At 43.1% G+C, this 19,714-nt stretch overlaps 1 protein-coding gene across 1 annotated transcript in view; it reads right to left on the bottom strand.

Annotated features, from left to right (window-relative positions):
- LOC311099701 (neuroligin-2-like) overlaps positions 1–19,714 on the bottom strand; it is a gene marked incomplete at both ends in the record, with an annotated part of 46,676 nt that overhangs the window by 7,184 nt on the left and 19,778 nt on the right. The window contains 2 exons of the mRNA XM_084140435.1: positions 980–1,165; positions 19,610–19,714. The exon at positions 19,610–19,714 is cut by the window's right edge and continues 45 nt beyond it. Coding sequence (XP_083996561.1) covers positions 980–1,165; positions 19,610–19,714 — 291 coding nt within the window. The remainder of the gene's footprint in view (positions 1–979; positions 1,166–19,609) is intronic.

The following is a 19,714-nucleotide window of genomic DNA, read 5'->3' as shown; positions in this document are numbered from 1 at the left end:
CATTCTGAGAATGGAATGTATGTTTTTTAAAAATGTTATTGGAACGTTCTTTGAACGTTACTAAAGTTTTCTTATGGTTTTTATGGAACGTTTTCTTAATGTTCTCGGAACAATTTAAGAACATGACTTTAAATAGAACCATGAGAAAACCTGAAGGAAACGTTATGCTGAAGTACTGAAATTACCACAGAAGAATGTTTCTTAACATTCTCTGAACTATTTGAGAGCATTCCCAATGTCAAACCAGTTGGAGAACCTTCCTAAAACATTACCAAAATGTCAATGAAATGTAACCATGTTTGAACTTTTAGGAAACGTTCTGTAAAAGTAATGAAATAGAAAATTATGTTTTTTTGTCAAGTTCCTTAAATGTGCTGAGAATGTTCCAAAGCCAAGCAACTATCCTGCACCATTCCCAGAACGTTGTGGGAAGGTTGTACGCAAAATAACCATAGGATAACCACGCTCTCACCAGGGTCTAAGAAACATATGGTTCTCAGAACGTTATGTGCAATTGCAGGGCTCTACAACCTTGTTCCTGGAGAGCTACCGTCCTGTAGGTTTTTCACTCCAACCCTAATCTAGCGCAACTGATTCTATTAATTAGCTGGTTGATAAAAATGAATCAGGTTAGTTACAACTGGGGTCGGAGCGAAAACTTAGAGGAGTGTAGCTCTCCAGGAACAGGGTTGGAGAGCCCTGTGCTAGTGTAACAGTGTTGCCTCCATCCCTCTCTTCGCCCCAACCTGGGCTCTAACCAGGAACCCACCAAACACATATAAAACTGCATCCCACGAAGCATCGTTACCTATCGCTCCACAAAAGTCGCAGCCCTTGCAGAGCAAGGGAAACAACTACTTCAAGGTCTCAGAGCGAGTGATGTCACCGATTGAAATGCCACTAGCGTGCACCGCTAACTAGCAAGCCATTTCACACCGGCTACACTAGCTGGGTTATGACTATGATGACAGGTCCTTACCCTCTGAGTGGTGGGAGAGGATGAGCAGGTTGACACAGGAGGCTCCAGCCCCGGAGCCAAAGATGGTGATCCTCTCTGGGTCTCCTCCAAAGTGGCCAATGTTCTCATTGAGCCAGCGCAGAGCCTGGATCTGGTCCAAAAGACCATAGTTCCCCTTGGCTGACTGGTCCCCGGTACTCAGAAACCCTGCAGGACAGAGAGAGGCGAATGGAGGGAGGGATGGAGGGTAGACGGATGGTAGAGGGATTTGCGTGGAGAGGTGAGGCAAGTGAGACAGCATAATGGAAAGACAGAGAAGTGAAGAGTGATTTGAGGAATAGGGGAGTGAGAGGGGTACACAAGGATGATAAGATGTCAGAGAGGACATTTTGATGACAGGAAAGAGACCAGAATGAGAGAGAGGAATAAATGAGAAGGCATAGAGAGAGAAAGAGGATGAGGGTTGGTTGAAGAGGTGTAGGGAGAGATTCAGGGAGAGAATAAAAAATAATTACGTTTTGCATCCTTTTTATGTCCTCCACAAACAAGGATGGCCGTAGCATCCAGTGACAGTTGCCTGGGTGTTTACGAGGCTGCAGCTCGTTAGCAGCCTCAAGTGCTTTAACAGAAACTTTGGCAAATTAGTCAAGCACTGTATTATCTGACAAAAGCAATGGCACTCATTTTTAATACCTATGTCGTTAAATGAACGCCGTAAAGAGAGCTCGTTAGGAGAGAGAAGAGACACTGTAAACACACACACACACACACACACACACACACACACACACACACACACACACAAAACAAACACAGGCACCCATCCACTCACTTGCTCTCATACACAGATACACACACACGCACGCAAATAATAATTATAAAACGTGTTATAAAGTCATTATCCTTGTTGAACAGCTAATGGGTGTTGCTGGTGTTTTCACATGCACATAAAACCCTGGGCGTATATGACCTATTACTCGTTACTTTACAGTATTACTTTGTGTGGAAAGTAACACGTTATATTACTAGTTATATTACTTTGCGTTACTTTCATGAAAAAAAACTCTAAATCTCACAGTTTGTTTGACTGACAGAGGGAGCAAGACGAGCCATGCGATCTCTCTAAAAAAGATTGGCTACTTACTAAGTCAGGTTTGATCACTAGTTTCTCCTTTCATCTGTGGCGCTGCTTTCCTGTGGTAGTCTACAAGGGCTGTGCTACATATGGGCTGCTTAATTAGCTACAGTGGGGAGAACAAGTATTTGATACACTGCCGATTTTGCAGGTTTTCCTACTTACAAAGCATGTAGAGGTCTGTAATTTTTATCATAGGTACACTTCAACTGTGAGAGACGGAATCTAAAACAAAAATCCAGAAAATCACATTGTATGATTTTTAAGTAATTAATTTGCATTTTATTGCATGTCATAAGTATTTGATACATCAGAAAAGCAGAACTTAATATTTGGTACAGAAACCTTTGTTTGCAATTACAGAAATCATATGTTTCCTGTAGGTCTTGACCAGGTTTGCACACACTGCAGCAGGGATTTTGGCCCACTCCTCCATACAGACCTTCTCCAGATCCTTCAGGTTTCGGGGCTGTCGCTGGGCAATACGGACTTTCAGCTCCCTCCAAAGATTTTCTATTGGGTTCAGGTCTGGAGACTGGCTAGGCCACTACAGGACCTTGAGATGCTTCTTACGGAGCCACTCCTTAGTTGCCCTGGCTGTGTGTTTCGGGTCGTTGTCATGCTGGAAGACCCAGCCACGACCCATCTTCAATGCTCTTACTGAGGGAAGGAGGTTGTTGGCCAAGATCTCGCGATACATGGCCCCATCCATCCTCCCCTCAATACGGTGCAGTCGTCCTGTCCCCTTTGCAGAAAAGCATCCCCAAAGAATTATGTTTCCACCTCCATGCTTCACGGTTGGGATGGTGTTCTTGGGGTTGTACTCATCCTTCTTCTTCGTCCAAACACGGCGAGTGGAGTTTAGACCAAAAAGCTCTATTTTTGTCTCATCAGACCACATGACCTTCTCCCATTCCTCCTCTGGATCATCCAGATGGTCATTGGCAAACTTCAGACGGGCCTGGACATGCACTGGCTTGAGCAGGGGGACCTTGCTTGCGCTGCAGGATTTTAATCCATGACGGCGTAGTGTGTTACTAATGGATTTCTTTGAGACTGTGGTCCCAGCTCTCTTCAGGTCATTAACCAGGTCCTGCAGTGTAGTTCTGGGCTGATCCCTCACCTTCCTCATGATCATTGATGCCCCACAAGATGAGATCTTGCATGGAGCCCCAGACCGAGGGTGATTGACCGTCATCTTGAACTTCTTCCATTTTCTAATAATTGCGCCAACAGTTGTTGCCTTCTCACCAAGCTGCTTGCCTATTGTCCTGTAGCCCATCTCAGCCTTGTGCAGGTCTACAATTTTATCCCTGATGTCCTTACACAGCTCTCTGGTCTTGGCCATTGTGGAGAGGTTGGAGTCTGTTTGATTGAGTGTGTGGACAGGTGTCTTTTATACAGGTAACGAGTTCAAACAGGTGCAGTTAATACAGGTAATGAGTGGAGAACAGGAGGGCTTCTTAAAGAAAAACTAACAGGTCTGTGAGAACCGGAATTCTTACTGGTTGGTAGGTGATCAAATACTTATGTCATGCAATAAAATGCAAATTAATTACTTAAAAATCATACAATGTGATTTTCTGGATCTTTGTTTTAGATTCCGTCTCTCACAGTTGAAGTGTACCTATGATAAAAATTACAGACCTCTACATGCTTTGTAAGCAGGAAAACCTGCAAAATCGGCAGTGTATCAAATACTTGTTCTCCCCACTGTATATATTCTGTAAGCCAAAGGTCTGTTAATTCAAAATCTTTCTCTGCAACCGCCAGTTCTGGTTCTGGAATGCATGTACACGGACCAATAGAGATGTATAGAGGGCACACTTGTCACTAGACGGGAAAGCCCTCTATAGGCTTTGCTATCACAGAAGTGATCAATGGCAAAGATCAGAGGTGCACCCTTTATACATTTCTATGGACAGCAGCAGTCATGACATTTCTCAAAACAGCCTTTCTCCGCTTGATCGAGAGCTAAATTAGGAAACAAGTCGAGATTGGCTCATGGAAACACACACCCGGTTGTTTGACTAAGTAACAATAATAATATATAGTGGGGGAAAAAAGTATTTAGTCAGCCACCAATTGTGCAAGTTCTCCCACTTAAAAAGATGAGAGAGGCCTGTAATTTTCATCATAGGTACACGTCAACTATGACAGACAAATTGAGGAAAAAAAATCCAGAAAATCACATTGTAGGATTTTTAATGAATTTATTTGCAAATTATGGTGGAAAATAAGTATTTGGTCACCTACAAACAAGCAAGATTTCTGGCTCTCACAGACCTGTAACTTCTTCTTTAAGAGGCTCCTCTGTCCTCCACTCGTTACCTGTATTAATGGCACCTGTTTGAACTTGTTATCAGTATAAAAGACACCTGCCCACAAGCTCAAACAGTCACACTCCAAACTCCACTATGGCCAAGACCAAAGAGCTGTCAAAGGACACCAGAAACAAAATTGTAGACCTGCACCAGGCTGGGAAGACTGAATCTGCAATAGGTAAGCAGCTTGGTTTGAAGAAATCAACTGTGGGAGCAATTATTAGGAAATGGAAGGCATACAAGACCACTGATAATCTCCCTCAATCTGGGGCTCCACGAAAGATCTCACCCCGTGGGGTCAAAATGATCACAAGACCGGTGAGCAAAAATCCCAGAACCACACGGGGGGACCTAGTGAATGACCTGCAGAGAGCTGGGACCAAAGTAACAAAGCCTACCATCAGTAACACACTACGCCGCCAGGGACTTAAATCCTGCAGTGCCAGACGTGTCCCCCTGCTTAAGCCAGTACATGTCCAGGCCCGTGCTAGAGTGCATTTGGATGATCCAGAAGAGGATTGGGAGAATGTCATATGGTCAGATGAAACCAAAATAGAACTTTTTGGTAAAAACTCAACTCGTCGTGTTTGGAGGACAAAGAATGCTGAGTTGCATCCAAAGAACACCATACCTACTGTGAAGCATGTGGCTGTAAACATCATGCTTTGGGGCTGTTTTTCTGCAAAGGGACCAGGACGACTGATTCGTGTAAAGGAAAGAATGAATGGGGCCATGTATGGTGAGATTTTGAGTGAAAACCTCCTTCCATCAGCAAGGGCATTGAAGATGAAACGTGGCTGGGTCTTTCAGTATGACAATGATCCCAAACACACCGCCCGGGCAACGAAGGAGTGGCTTCGTAAGAAGCATTTCAAGGTCCTGGAATGGCCTAGCCAGTCTCCAGATCTCAACCCCATAGAAAATCTTTGGAGGGAGTTGAAAGTCCGTGTTGCCCAGCGACAGCCCCAAAACATCACTGCTCTAGAGGAGATCTGCATGGAGGAATGGGCCAAAATACCAGCAACAGTGTGTGAAAACCTTGTGAAGACTTACAGAAAATGTTTGACCTGTGTCATTGCCAACAAAGGGTATATAACAAAGTATTGAGAAACTTTTGTTATTGACCAAATACTTATTTTCCACCATAATTTGCAAATAAATTCATTAAAAATCATACAATGTGATTTTCTGGATTTTTTTTCCTCCTTTTGTCTGTCATAGTTGACGTGTACCTATGATGAAAGTTACAGGCCTCTCTCATCTTTTTAAGTGGGAGAACTTGCACAATTGGTGGCTGACTAAATACTTTTTTTCCCCACTGTATATATTACTCAATATTACCCAATTTGAAAAAGTAACGTTAAGTAATTTGATTACGTAATGTATTACCCCCAACACTGCTCAATTCAAATTTCAGCAATATTCTAGTTATGGATTTGGAATTGAATTGGAATAAGACTGTTTGGACTGTTCGGAGTTGTAATTGAATTGGAATTGTAAAATAATTTAATAGTTGGAATTTAATTGAATTGGAATTCAATATTTGTACACTACCGTTCAAAAGTTTGGGGTCACTGAGAAATGTCCTTGTTTCGAAAGAAAAGCAATTGTACTACTCCCTTCACAGAACAGCGCAAACTGGCTCTAACCAGAATAGAAAGAGGAGTGGGAGGCCCCGGTGCACAACTGAGCAAGAGGACAAATACATTAGAGTGTCTAGTTTGAGAAACAGACGCCTCACAGGTCCTTAACTGGCAGCTTCATTAAATAGTACCTGCAAAACACCAGTCTCAACATCAACAGTGAAGAGGCAAGATGCTGACCTTCTAGGCAGAGTTGCAAAGAAAAAGCCATATCTCAGACTGGCCAATAAAAAGAAAAGACTAAGATGGGCAGTCTGAGATATGGCTTTTTCTTTGCAACTCTGCCTATAAGGTCAGCATCCCGGAGTCGCCTCTTCACTGTTGACGTTGAGACTGGTGTTTTGCAGGTACTATTTAATGAAGCTGCCAGTTGAGAACATGTGAGGCGTCTGTTTCTCAAACTAGACACTCTAATGTATTTGTCCTCTTGCTCAGTTGTGCCTCCCACTCCACTTTCTCTTCTGGTTAGAACCAGTTTGCGCTGTTCTGTGAAGGGAGTAGTACACATCGTTGTACGAGATCTTCAGTTTCTTGGCAATTTCTCGCATGGAATAGCCTTAATTTCTCAGAACAAGAATAGACTGACGAGTTTCAGAAGAAAGTTATTTGTTTCTGGCCATTTTGAGCCTGTAATCGAACCCACAATTGCTGATGCTCCAGATACTCAGCTAGTCTCAAGAAGGCCAGTTTTATTGCTGCTTTAATCAGCACAACAGTTTTCAGCTGTGCTAACATAATTGCAAAAGGGTTTTCTAATGATCAATTAGCCTTTTAAAATGATAAACTTGGATTAGCAAACACAATGTGACATTGGAACACAGGACTGATGGTTGCTGATAATGTGCCTCTTTATGCCTATGTAGATATTCCATTAAAAATCAGCTGTTTCCAGCTACAATAGCCATTTACAACATTAACAATGTCTACACTGTATTTCTGATCAATTTGATGTTATTTTAATGGACAAAAAAATTGCTTTGCTTTTGAAAACTAGGACATTTCTCAGTGACCCCAAACTTTTGAACGGTAGTGTACATTCCCCAGTTAATGGAATTACTGCACTTAATATCAACAATTGACTGCAGGATTTGTTAGAAATTATTTAAACGTGTATTTCTATATTCCCAGTATAGCTAGGCTGTCTGAACTGTTGGGGATAATATTAAATTGTGAATTGTATTATTGGAATTTACCTAACATTGGAAGTGAGAGGAATGGAATTATCTCTGAATTTAAAGATTGACCTGGAATTTGAATTAAATGAAATGGAATTAACCCCAACCCTGCTGGGAGCAGGGCATCACTCTGTTATCTGTGGGTCTGAGGCCTAGCTACTACTTTATGATACAGAGACACACTCGTCTGTCTGTCTGTCTGTCTGTCTGTCTGTCTGTCTGTCTGTCTGTCTGTCTGTCTGTCTGTCTGTCTGTCTGTCTGTCTGTCTGTCTGTCTGTCTGTCTGTCTGTCTGTCTGTCTGCCTGCCTGCCTGCCTGTCTGTCTGTCTGTCTGTCTCTCTCTCTCTCTCTTTCTCTCTTCTCTCTCTCTCTCTCTCTCTCTCTCTCTCTCTCTCTCTCTCTCTCTCTCTCTTTCTCTCTCTCTCTCTCTCTCTTCTCTCTCTCTCTCTCTCTCTCTCTCTGCTGGTTAATTGGTGGTTTGGACTTGATAGTTACTGCATGGGTGGACTGCAAATAATGCCAGCCGTGATTAATACCTGTGGTACTGATATGCTACAACTGTATGAGGAGTGGAGCCCGACAAAGCCACTACATGTCAACTGACGTGTTAGACATGACTTTATGAAAATGGAAATTATATGAAGGGCATTCTGTGAATGGTGATTATACATGTTTTTCGGAGGAGTTGTATCTCCAGTGTTTTGTCAAAGACTATTAGCCATGCATAATGACCTTCATTGGCAGATTAAATGGATCATGATGTGTCAGTAACAGAATCTTTGCTAAGAGTGTTGTGTAATTGATTGTCCTTGAGCAGAGAATGCCATCCTGGCTCCATGGTTCCACACCATGTAGGTCAAGGCAAACACCACTCCAGGAGCTACATTATAAGGGACTAAGAGGGAAAATATGTTGAACCCTTCCATGGCTTCAGGAGAGGGTTTTGTATTCTCTGTAGACGGTAGCCCTGTTTCTAAAGAGCAAAGGGCTGAGAGAGAGGCCTGGGGAGAGGCCTGGGGAAAGACAGAGGGACAGAGACATACACCATGCAGCCATTCACTCATCAACTGCTGCTTAACAGCCCCCAGCGGCACAGTCAAAGAAAAGAGACCAAAATAGGACTGAATACAAAAGCAATCTGACCTCTAACCCCTGAGCTTTGAGCAAGAGAGTGAGAAAGCAAGAGAGAGAGAAGGAGGGATAGAGAAAGAGAGAATGAGAGAGAGCAAAAGAGAGTCAGGAGAGAGAGCACTAGAGAGCGAGAGGAAGGGATTAAACAGATCAAGATGTACAGTGACACCAAGATAAAGATTAGTGAGTTCACTCACTGGGCGGTCCTCATCCACTGGCCTCATCCACTGGCCTCAATAAATGGTCACCCGTTGATTGGACAGTTGATAGAGTAATGGTTTGGATCATGGTGGTCAGGGACAGGGTCTCAGTGACCTTACGACCTCTGAACTGTGACCCGTACTATTGGCCAGAGCCAGAGGCGTGAAGATGTGTCTGATCTCATAGCAGTCAGAGCTACAGTCACATAGATCTGGACAAACTCTGGCATGACATGAACACACAGACTTAAAGTCAGACACACTCTCATGCTCACATGACCTCTTCTTTCTCTCTCTCTCTCGCTCTCTTTCAATCTCTCTCTCTCTCTTTCAATCTCTCTCTCTCTCTCTCTCTCTCTCTCTCTCTCTCTCTCTCTCTCTCTCTTTCTCTCTCTCTCTCACTAAGTTTTCTTTTCAATACTCTTCCTGTCTGCTGAGTTGGGCCTCCTGCCTACTTTAGCGCTGAGAGCAGCAGTTTACGAGGCAGAACTCATGCATATTCTACACTCGCTTTAGGTAACGGCCAAGGAACTGTGAAGAGAGTCTTCAACCTCGAAGAGAGAGAGAGAGAGAGAAGGAGAGAGAGAGAGAAGGAGAGAGAGAGAGAGAAGGAGGAGAGAGAGAGAGAGAGAGAGAGAGAGAGAGAGAGAGAGAGAGAGAGAGAGAGAAGGAGAGATATGGTGGAGAGAAATAAATGAATGGGAGAAAGACATAACGGGAGGATAAAGAGCACTAGATTGAGGGTTATTTGAAAAATATGAGTTGAGCTCTCTAAGCATCCACCAGACACCTCTTAATGAAACACTGCCCCCTCCTTCCTCTGGAACCATAGTAATCAAATATCACGCCAATATTTAGGACGGTTCTTTACAATATTTACAACAATGGGAGTAATCAGTGTAATATTGTGATGGTGAAAAAACATTATCATTAATTAATTGTAGCTTGCATCTTTATTGTAATGGTCACCTTTATAATCATACAGACCTGGTATGTGGGGTATTAAACCTTTGTGGTTTGAGATTAATTCTGTGTTCTAATCATGAATTCTGAGCTATGAGTCACACACTCTCTCTCTCTCTCTCTCTCTCTCTCTCTCTCTCTCTCTCTCTCTCTCTCTCTCTCTCTCTCTCTCTCTCTCTCTCTCTCTCTCTCTCTCTCTCTCTCTCTCTACCTATTGAAGAGGTGACTGGTGAAGCAGTTGGCTGAGTGGAGTCAGTGCTGTGAGAGCCAATTAGGAGTAATGATATTGTTGGGATGTGTTGTTCTCCACTACAGTGGCTCAGTAAAAGCCTGTTCTGTTCACTGATCCAAGGTGAGTGTGTGTGTGTGTGTGTGCAGCCACTCAGGTGTGTAGAGTCATAGTATAGGAGCTAGCTAGCCTGCGTGTGAGTGAATAGGCCCCTACAGACTTAGTGTCTCAGACATGAACAGGACAATTATCAGGAAGTCACTGAACAAACTGATCTATGAATACATGAATAGGTGAATAGAGAGCTCTACCCAGAGTGGAGAAAGGGTGGTATGGAATGGAAAGAGGGCCAAAAAGAAAAGAAGAGGGGGATATGAAAGGCGATTGACACAAGGAAAGCATATACTGCAGATTCAGTAAATTATTCAAATGAGCCTTGCAAGATGGAGTGTGATGGACAGATGGGATGAAGACAGAGACAGGGATATTACACTTCTCCAAACACATCAATAAAATTCAATCACATTTATTTTTACATCAGCAGTCCAAAGTCTACCCAGCCTAAAACCCCAAATGTACATTACCAGGCAAAAGTTTGGACACACCTACTCATTCAATGGTTTTTCTTAATCTTTACTATTTTCTACATTGTAGAATAGTAGTGAAGACATAAAAACTATGAAATAACACATATGGAATCATGTAGTAACCATAAAAGTGTTAAACAAATCAAAATAAATGGAGTTTCTTCAAAGTAGCCACCCTTTGCCTTGATGACATCTTTTCACACTATTGGTATTCTCTCAACCAGCTTCACGAGGTAGTCACCTGGAATTAATTTCAATTAACAGGTGTGCCTTGTTAAAAGTTACTTTGTTAATGTGTTTGAGCCAATCAGTTGTGTTGTGACAAGGTAGGGGGTGTATACAGAAGATAGCCCTATTGGGTAAAAGACCAAGTCCATATTATGGTAAGAGCAGCTCAAATAAGCAAAGAGAAACGACAGTCCATCATTACTTTAAGACATGAAGGTCAGTTAATCCGGAAAATGTCAAGAACTTTGAAAGTTTCTTCAAGTGCAGTCGCAAAAACCATCAAGCGCTATTCGAAGCTGGCACAGGAAAGGAAGACCCAGAGTTACCTCTGCTGCAGAGGATAAGATCATTAGAGTTACCAGCCTCAGAAATTGCAGCCCAAATAAATGCTTCACAGAGTTCAAGTGGTCCTCTGTAGCTCAGCTGGTAGAGCACGGCGCTTGTAACACCAAGGTAGTGGGTTCAATCCCCGGGACCACCCATACACAAAAAATGTATGCACGCATGACTGTAAGTCGCTTTGGATAAAAGCGTCTGCTAAATTGCATATTATTATTATTATTATATTATAAGTAACAGACACATCTCAACATCAACTGTTCAGAGGAGACTGTGTGAATCTGGCCTTCATGGTCGAATTGCTGCAAAGAAACCACTACTAAAGGACACCAATAATAAGAAGAGACTTGCTTGGGCCAAGAAACACAAGCAATGGACATTAGACCGGTGGAGAATTTTGGTTCCAACCGCTGTGTCTTTGTGAGACACAGTGTAGGTGAACGGATGATCTCCGCATGTGTAGTTCCCACCGTGAAGAATGGAGGAGGAGGTGTGATGGTGTGGGGGTGCTTTGCTGGTGACACTGTCTGTGAATAATTTAGAATTCAAGGCACACCTAACCAGCATGGCTACCACAGCATTCTGCAGCGATACGCCATCCCATCTGGTTTGGGCTTAGTGGTTTATCATTTGTTTTTCAAAAGGACAATGACCCAACACACCTCCAGGCTGTGTAAGGGCTATTTTACCAAGAAGGAGAGTGATGGTGTGCTGCATCAGATGACCTGGCCTCCACAATCACCCGACCTCAACCCAATTGAGATGGTTTGGGATGAGTTGGACCTCAGAGTGAAGGAAAAGTAGCCAACAAGTGCTCAGCATACGTGGGAACTCCTTCAAGACTGTTGGAAAAGCATTCCAGGTGAAGCTGGTTGAGAGAATGCCAAGAGTGTGCAAAGCTGTCAAGGCAAAGGGTGGCTACTTTGAAGAATCTGAAATATAAAATATATTTAGATTTTTGTAACACTTTTTTGGTTACTACATGATTCCATATGTGTTATTTCATAGTTTTGATATCTTCACTATTATTCTACAAGGTAGAAAATAGTAAAAATTAAGAAAAACCCTTGAATGAATAGGTGTGTTCAAACTTTTGACTGGTACTGTATGTAGAAGCAAAGTGGAAAAGCTCCCTAGAAAGGCAGGAACCTAGGAAGAAACCTAGAGAGGAACCAGGCTCTGATGGGTGGCCAGTCCTCTTCTGGCTGTGCCGGGTATTGATTATTATTGAGTACATGGCCATTTAGGCCAGATCGTTCTCCTCCTAATGCACATCTCATTAGTAGGAGGGAACCAACCTATCATAGAGATATGGTCAATAAGCGACAGATACAGATGTAGGATCTTAATTTGAGCCAGTTCGCTACAGCAGGAAAATAATCCTGCAGCAAAAGGAAATGTGAACTATCATGTGGATTATATTTAATGGCCATTTTTGTAGGGGTTTAAATATTTTTTTCGCAACGGAAAAAGTCTAAAATGTCAAAGTGGAAATTACAAACTTCAGAAGCCTTTTTAAACCTCAAATACACTACAAGTTGTCACGTTCGTTGAGTAAATGATTGGACCAAGGTGCAGCGCGGTATGCGTACATGTTTAATTAAGAAGTAAACACACGACAAAACAACAAAAGCAACGTAACGTGACGTTCTAATGGGCTACACACAAACAAGCCAAACCAGAAACAAGATCCCACAACATAGGTAGGCAAAATGGCTGCCTAAGTATGATCCCCAATCAGAGACAACGATCGACAGCTGCTTCTGATTGGGAACCACACCCGGCCAACATAGAAATAGATAACATAGATCTACACATAGATATTCACACCCTGACCAAACCAACTAGAGATCTCTATGTCAGGGCGTGACACAAGTTTAACATTTCCTGCAACAGGGTGATCAAATGAAGATCCTATATCTACAGTATATACACTGAGTATACAGAACATTAAGAACAACTTCTCTTTCCATGACATAGACTGACCAGGTGAATCCAGGTGAACGTTATGATCCCTTATTGATGTCACTTATTAAATCCACTTCAATCAGTGTAGATGAAGGGGAGGAGACAGGTTAAATAAGGATTTTTAAGCCTTGAGACAATTGAGACATGGATTGTGTATGTGTGCCATTCAGAGGATGAATGGGCAAGACAAAATATTGAAGTGTCTTTGAACGGAGTATGGTAGCAGGTGCCAGGCGCACCAGTTTGTGTCAAGAACTGCAACGCGGCTGGGTTTTTCACACTCAACAGTTTCTCATGTGTATCAAGAATGATCTACCACCCAAAGGACATCCAGCCAACTTGACACAACTGTGGGAAGCATTGGAGTCAACATTGGCCAGCATCCCTGTGGAACACTTTCGACACAATGAATTGAGGCTGTTCTGAGGGCAACTCAATATTAGGAAGGTGTTCTTAATGTTTGGTTTACTCAGTGTACAGAAGAGTAGGACAGATACATAAACATACATATCAATATAGAGACAGAGGGAAGAACACAGGGAAATGGAGAGACAGCCTTCAAAGCTATGGCAGGTGGGGGCAGGCGAGAAAGAAGGGAAAATATGGTTGTGTATACATCAGTCCAGTAGTGAGGTCCACAGATGTACATGTGAAATTACCTGTGTTTGTGCTGTACAGATTGAGTATTACTGTAAGATATCTGCACTCCACAGATGAGACTGTGCTCAGAGAGAGAAGCGCAGTGTTTTCAGACTACATCGTTCATGGATGGTTTGTTCTTGTTGTAAACAGGAGCCTGTGTCTAACAGCGTAAAATTGGACTCATAGGTGAAATTGCTCATTGTGCATTGTGAGGTAACCTTTGAGATCAACCGTATCCATCATGGCCTTTATCAGTATCTGTGGGTTTCAGAGAAATCACTATCCTTCTGTATAGACGGGTTGGTTGTTTAGCAACAAAACTGACGTGTGCGCAACTATGGGGCAAAACAGACGGGGTTGGCTTAGATTGTTGACAACATGTAAACTATATTTCGTCTCCAATGTTTATCAAAAACATAAAGTTGCACAATGAGCACTTGTCTCTAAAATACATCCTTACAGTCGTTGGTTAGCTAGCTAGCTAGCACATTTGAGCCATTTTAGCATAGACGTGACATCAGTCAAAACACCTCAAAACAAGACATGGTATCAAGAACAAGATCAAACGAGCTGAAACAAGCCACTTTCAATTCCCCACATGGCAGCTTCTTGTCATTGCTGCTAGCTAACTGGCCATCCAGAATCACAACAACACATGGCCTTCTGCCCCTTTGAAGCTTGCACATCGTTTTCTTGACATTGTCAGCTAACCCGTCTATTCTATTACTGGGCTGTTGTATTGTCAAACGTTGTGCACTCTCCAGTGTTATCCTGTGTGTTATGCAGGATTGGATTGTGGTCTATTCTATTGTACTGTGTTGTTTCACCATCTGAATGATCATTCCATACAGTAACACTACACCCCCATCTCTTTTAATTTCATGCTTTCTCCACTCTGTGCATTTGGCCAGGCAAATTCACTTTCTCCTGACAGCCTCATGCAACAATAACCAAATGATCACCTCATTATAAAAGGGAACATCTGATTTCTCATAATACTAAAATCCCAACATTGGCTCTATTTATTCAATCTGAGCTGGGTGTGTCATTATGAGATTACTGTACATTGAAACCAATAGGCTGTATGCTGAAGTATTAATAACTCAACGCCAGTGGCCTTGGGTGCATCCGGAGAGAGCTGGGAATGATAATTCAGGGATTTGGTGTTTGTTGGTAGAGAGGAGAGAAACAAACACATGAGATGAACTCATTAGGAGTCATCCGATCTTGTTCAATCAGAGAGATGGGTCTGATCTGATGGAGAGATGGGTCTGATCTGATGGAGAGATGGGTCTGATCTGATGGAGAGAATGGGGATGAGATGAACGAGAGGAGAAGAAGAGAGGAGTGGTTGGAGGAGAAGAAGAAGTAGAAGGAGAAGAAGGAGAAGATGAAGACGGCAAAGTGTTTCATTTCTCTTCCTGAGGTGAGAAAGCCTCTCTCTCTCCTACAGCCCAGTGATGGTTGGCCCTTCCCCAGAGTTCATTAATTACTTAATTAGTTAATTAGTCTGAACAGATGGCTGTGCAGCACAAATCAGGAGGCTGCATGGGCCTGTAGCAGCCAGGAGGAAGGTAGGGGGAAGGTGAGCAGTCAGCAGCATTGGGCTGGAGCTGTATGTATGGAGCCCTATCTTCACCATGCTAAACACTCCTGGACTGTAGGCAGGTACTAGTATACACACTCCTATCTTCACCATGCTAAACACTCCTGGACTGTAGGCAGGTAAGAGTATACACACTCCTATCTTCACCATGCTAAACACTCCTGGACTGTAGGCAGGTACTAGTATACACACTCCTATCTTCACCATGCTAAATACTCCTGGACTGTAGGCAGGTAAGAGTATACACACTCCTATCTTCACCATTCTAAATACTCCTGGACTGTAGGCAGGTAAGAGTATACACACTCCTATCTTCACCATGCTAAATACTCCTGGACTGTAGGCAGGTAAGAGTATACACACTCCTATCTTCACCATGCTAAACACTCCTGGACTGTAGGCAGGTACTAGTATACACACTCCTATCTTCACCATGCTAAATACTCCTGGACTGTAGGCAGGTAAGAGTATACACACTCCTATCTTCACCATGCTAAACACTCCTGGACTGTAGGCAGGTACTAGTATACACACTCCTATCTTCACCATGCTAAATACTCCTGGACTGTAGGCAGGTAAGAGTATACACACTCCTATCTTCACCATGCTAAATACTCCTGGACTGTAGGCAGGTAAGAGTATACACACTCCTATCTTCACCATGCTAAACACTCCTGGACTGTAGGCAGGTACTAGTATACACACTCCTATCTTCACCATGCTAAATACTCCTGGACTGTAGGCAGGTAAGAGTATACACACTCCTATCTTCACCATGCTAAACACTCCTGGACTGTAGGCAGGTACTAGTATACACACTCCTATCTTCACCATGCTAAATACTCCTGGACTGTAGGCAGGTACTAGTATACACACTTCTATCTTCACCATGCTAAATACTCTTGGACTGTAGGCAGGTAAGAGTATACACACTCCTATCTTCACCATGCTAAATACTCCTGGACTGTAGGCAGGTACTAGTATACACACTCCTATCTTCACCATGCTAAATACTCCTGGACTGTAGGCAGGTACTAGTATACACACTCCTATCTTCACCATGCTAAATACTCTTGGACTGTAGGCAGGTAAGAGTATACACACTCCTATCTTCACCATGCTAAACACTCCTGGACTGTAGGCAGGTAAGAGTATACACACTCCTATCTTCACCATGCTAAGCACTCCTGGACTGTAGGCAGGTAAGAGTATACACACTCATATCTTCACCATGCTAAACACTCCTGGACTGTAGGCAGGTAAGAGTATACACACTCCTATCTTCACCATGCTAAATACTCCTGGACTGTAGGCAGGTAAGAGTATACACACTCCTATCTTCACCATGCTAAATACTCCTGGACTGTAGGCAGGTAAGAGTATACACACTCCTATCTTCACCATGCTAAATACTCCTGGACTGTAGGCAGGTAAGAGTATACACACTCCTATCTTCACCATGCTAAATACTCCTGGACTGTAGGCAGGTAAGAGTATACACACTCCTATCTTCACCATGCTAAATACTCCTGGACTGTAGGCAGGTACTAGTATACACACTCCTATCTTCACCATGCTAAATACTCCTGGACTGTAGGCAGGTAAGAGTATACACACTCCTATCTTCACCATGCTAAACACTCCTGGACTGTAGGCAGGTACTAGTATACACACTCCTATCTTCACCATGCTAAACACTCCTGGACTGTAGGCAGGTAAGAGTATACACACTCCTATCTTCACCATGCTAAACACTCCTGGACTGCACATGGCAGACATTTGGGATTTTCTTCTCATGCAGACATCAGACATCTTCTCCCCTTTCACAAAGCACAAATATATCATGAATTAATCTAACATCCACCAAAACGTTTCATTTGTTTGAAACCCTTATGAAATTGTATGAGAGTATAGAGAGATAAGTGTAAGCCTGTGTGTGTGTGTGTGTGTGTGTGTGTGTGTGTGTGTGTGTGTGTGTGTGTGTGTGTGTGTGTGTGTGTGTGTGAGTGTGTGTGTGTGTGTGTGTGTGTGCGTGCCATGGCCACATTGCATTAACACATTTTGATTGAATGAATTCTTTGCTTCGCTGCAGATTTAAAAAGCACTTCTAATGGTCTATATTTAGAATGTTCCCATCTCCCCCTTCTGTTTCTCCTTCTCTCTCTAACTCTGTCTCTCTCTGTTTCTCCTTCTCTCTCTAACTCTGTCTCTCTCTGTTTCTCCTTCTCTCTCTAACTCTGTCTCTCTCTCTGTTTCTCCTTCTCTCTCTAACTCTGTCTCTCTCTGTTTCTCCTTCTCTCTCTAACTCTGTCTCTCTCTCTGTTTCTCCTTCTCTCTCTAACTCTGTCTCTCTCTCTGTTTCTCCTTCTCTCTCTAACTCTGTCTCTCTCTGTTTCTCCTTCTCTCTCTAACTCTGTCTCTCTCTGTTTCTCCTTCTCTCTCTAACTCTGTCTCTCTCTGTTTCTCCTTCTCTCTCTAACTCTGTCTCTCTCTGTTTCTCCTTCTCTCTCTAACTCTGTCTCTCTCTCTGTTTCTCCTTCTCTCTCTAACTCTGTCTCTCTCTCTGTTTCTCCTTCTCTCTCTAACTCTGTCGCTCTCTGTTTTTCCCTCTCTCATCTGTCTCTATCCCCTATCTCTCTCTTAAAGGCACAGGCTGAAATCAGGTTGGCATATGCGAGTGTGCATGTGCTTAAGTACGATATGATACTAAAGATTATGTGCTAAACATATTGTTGAAATGTCGAGCAGTTGTCTTTCTCTTTTTAGGCCAAAAATGTTTTGTCCAATGAGAGAGGTGGTGAGGGTGGAAGGCACGATGTATACTGTTACATATTCAAATATGCACACGTACACATACACACAAAATGCACACACACACTAATACATGTATGCATACATGCACACACGCACACACAAGCACGTACACACATACAAACTCACTAACAAACACAGACACACACACACATACAATCTCACTAACAAACACAGACACGCACACACATACAAACTCACTAACAAACACAGACACACGCACGCACACACACACATAGACACACACACACGCACGCACGCACACTCACACACACACACACACACCCACACACACACATATATAATCCCTTCAGTACAGTAGAGTAACCCAGTTAAAGCAGAACAGAGGGAGAGAGAGAGAGAGAGAGAGGTTAGTCTACTCGCCCGACGTACCAAAATGTTCAACCATGTTAGAGGAATCGAGGACACTGCATCATCCCTCTGCATCGCTCAGCAAGATCGCTCTTTACCTCTGTGTCAGTGTGTGTGTGTGTGTGTCGTACACTACACAAGGGTAAATTACACACATACCTACATAACACACACAGGCGCACACACATGCAATACATACACAACTACTATACACAGAGTGTGTAAATCACACAGGTATAGACTACTATTTGGCTTAAGAATGATGTGAACATGCACACCATCGAGGACCGTTTGGATCAGTCCATTACAGCGGCATGCAGCGCAAGGATTAAATAGTGCGTTAAGGAAACTGGAGTTCACACAGAGGATTGTTCTCACGCTCCGCTCAATAATGTTTCCAGTTAGTCAGACAGATGTAGAAAAGCATAATAGCACATGAAAGAAACATTACCACAAAACAGACAGGCCCAAATTTAGCAGGTCAGGTTAGGACAGGACTGCCGCCAGGTGGACCTCAAATTCTCAAACCTCTCTACTGAATGGCCTGGTCTGTCAATGACCGTCTGGATCACATTTCACTCGGTTTACACTAGTGGTAAAGCTTGAACTGTATCATGAAGTACTCCAATTTCTCTCTTGAAGAATACTCTGATGTGTTGAGACAGGCTTGATACTGTAAACAAGATCCCATTACCCAACCTGGCAACCACAATGGATACTGTGGTGTACAGTATACAAACAAACACCTGTAGAAACAAGCAGGCAGTCAGCCCCTATAGAACAGCTGACTAAACTCCTATCCACTGTCTCAGAGTCTGTACACAGCGAAAGGGCAGACCACACAATGCTCAGGTCATGGTTCAGCTAGGGCCAGATGGTTCTCCTGTTCAGGTCACGTGGTCAGGACAAAGTCCAGGACCTAGCTACAGATGTAGGATCAGAATTGGATCACTCTTTTGTTCCTGCATAGCAGGAAATGCAAATGTGGTGTATTCGAGGTTTAAAAAAGCCTTCTAAAGTTTGTAATTTCCACTTTAAAATGCCAGACTTGATTTGCCTTAACGAAAAATGTATCAACCCCTGCAGGATTATGTTCCTGCTGTAGGACACTGGCTCAAATTAAGATCCTACATCTGTATAACAAGGACACAGATATTTTCCTGGTCAGTTCACATGATCAGGAAAAACTCCTCGCTATATATAATTGCAAGGCGTCTAATTCAGGAGAGAGAAACCATACTGAGCCCTGATGGTGCAAACAGGAAGTGATGTCATAGTATGCCAACAGACATACTCACCAAGCACGCCCAGACGGTAGTTCATAGTGACCACAATGACGTTGCCGTAGGCTGCGAGGACGCTGGCGTCGAACATGTTCCCCGCCCCCTCCATGTAGGAGCCGC

This window comes from Coregonus lavaretus, assembly GCF_964263955.1.
Source record: "Coregonus lavaretus genome assembly, chromosome: 24".
NCBI classification, from domain to species: Eukaryota; Metazoa; Chordata; class Actinopteri; order Salmoniformes; family Salmonidae; genus Coregonus; species Coregonus lavaretus.
This window is presented reverse-complemented; position numbering and strand designations above follow the sequence as displayed.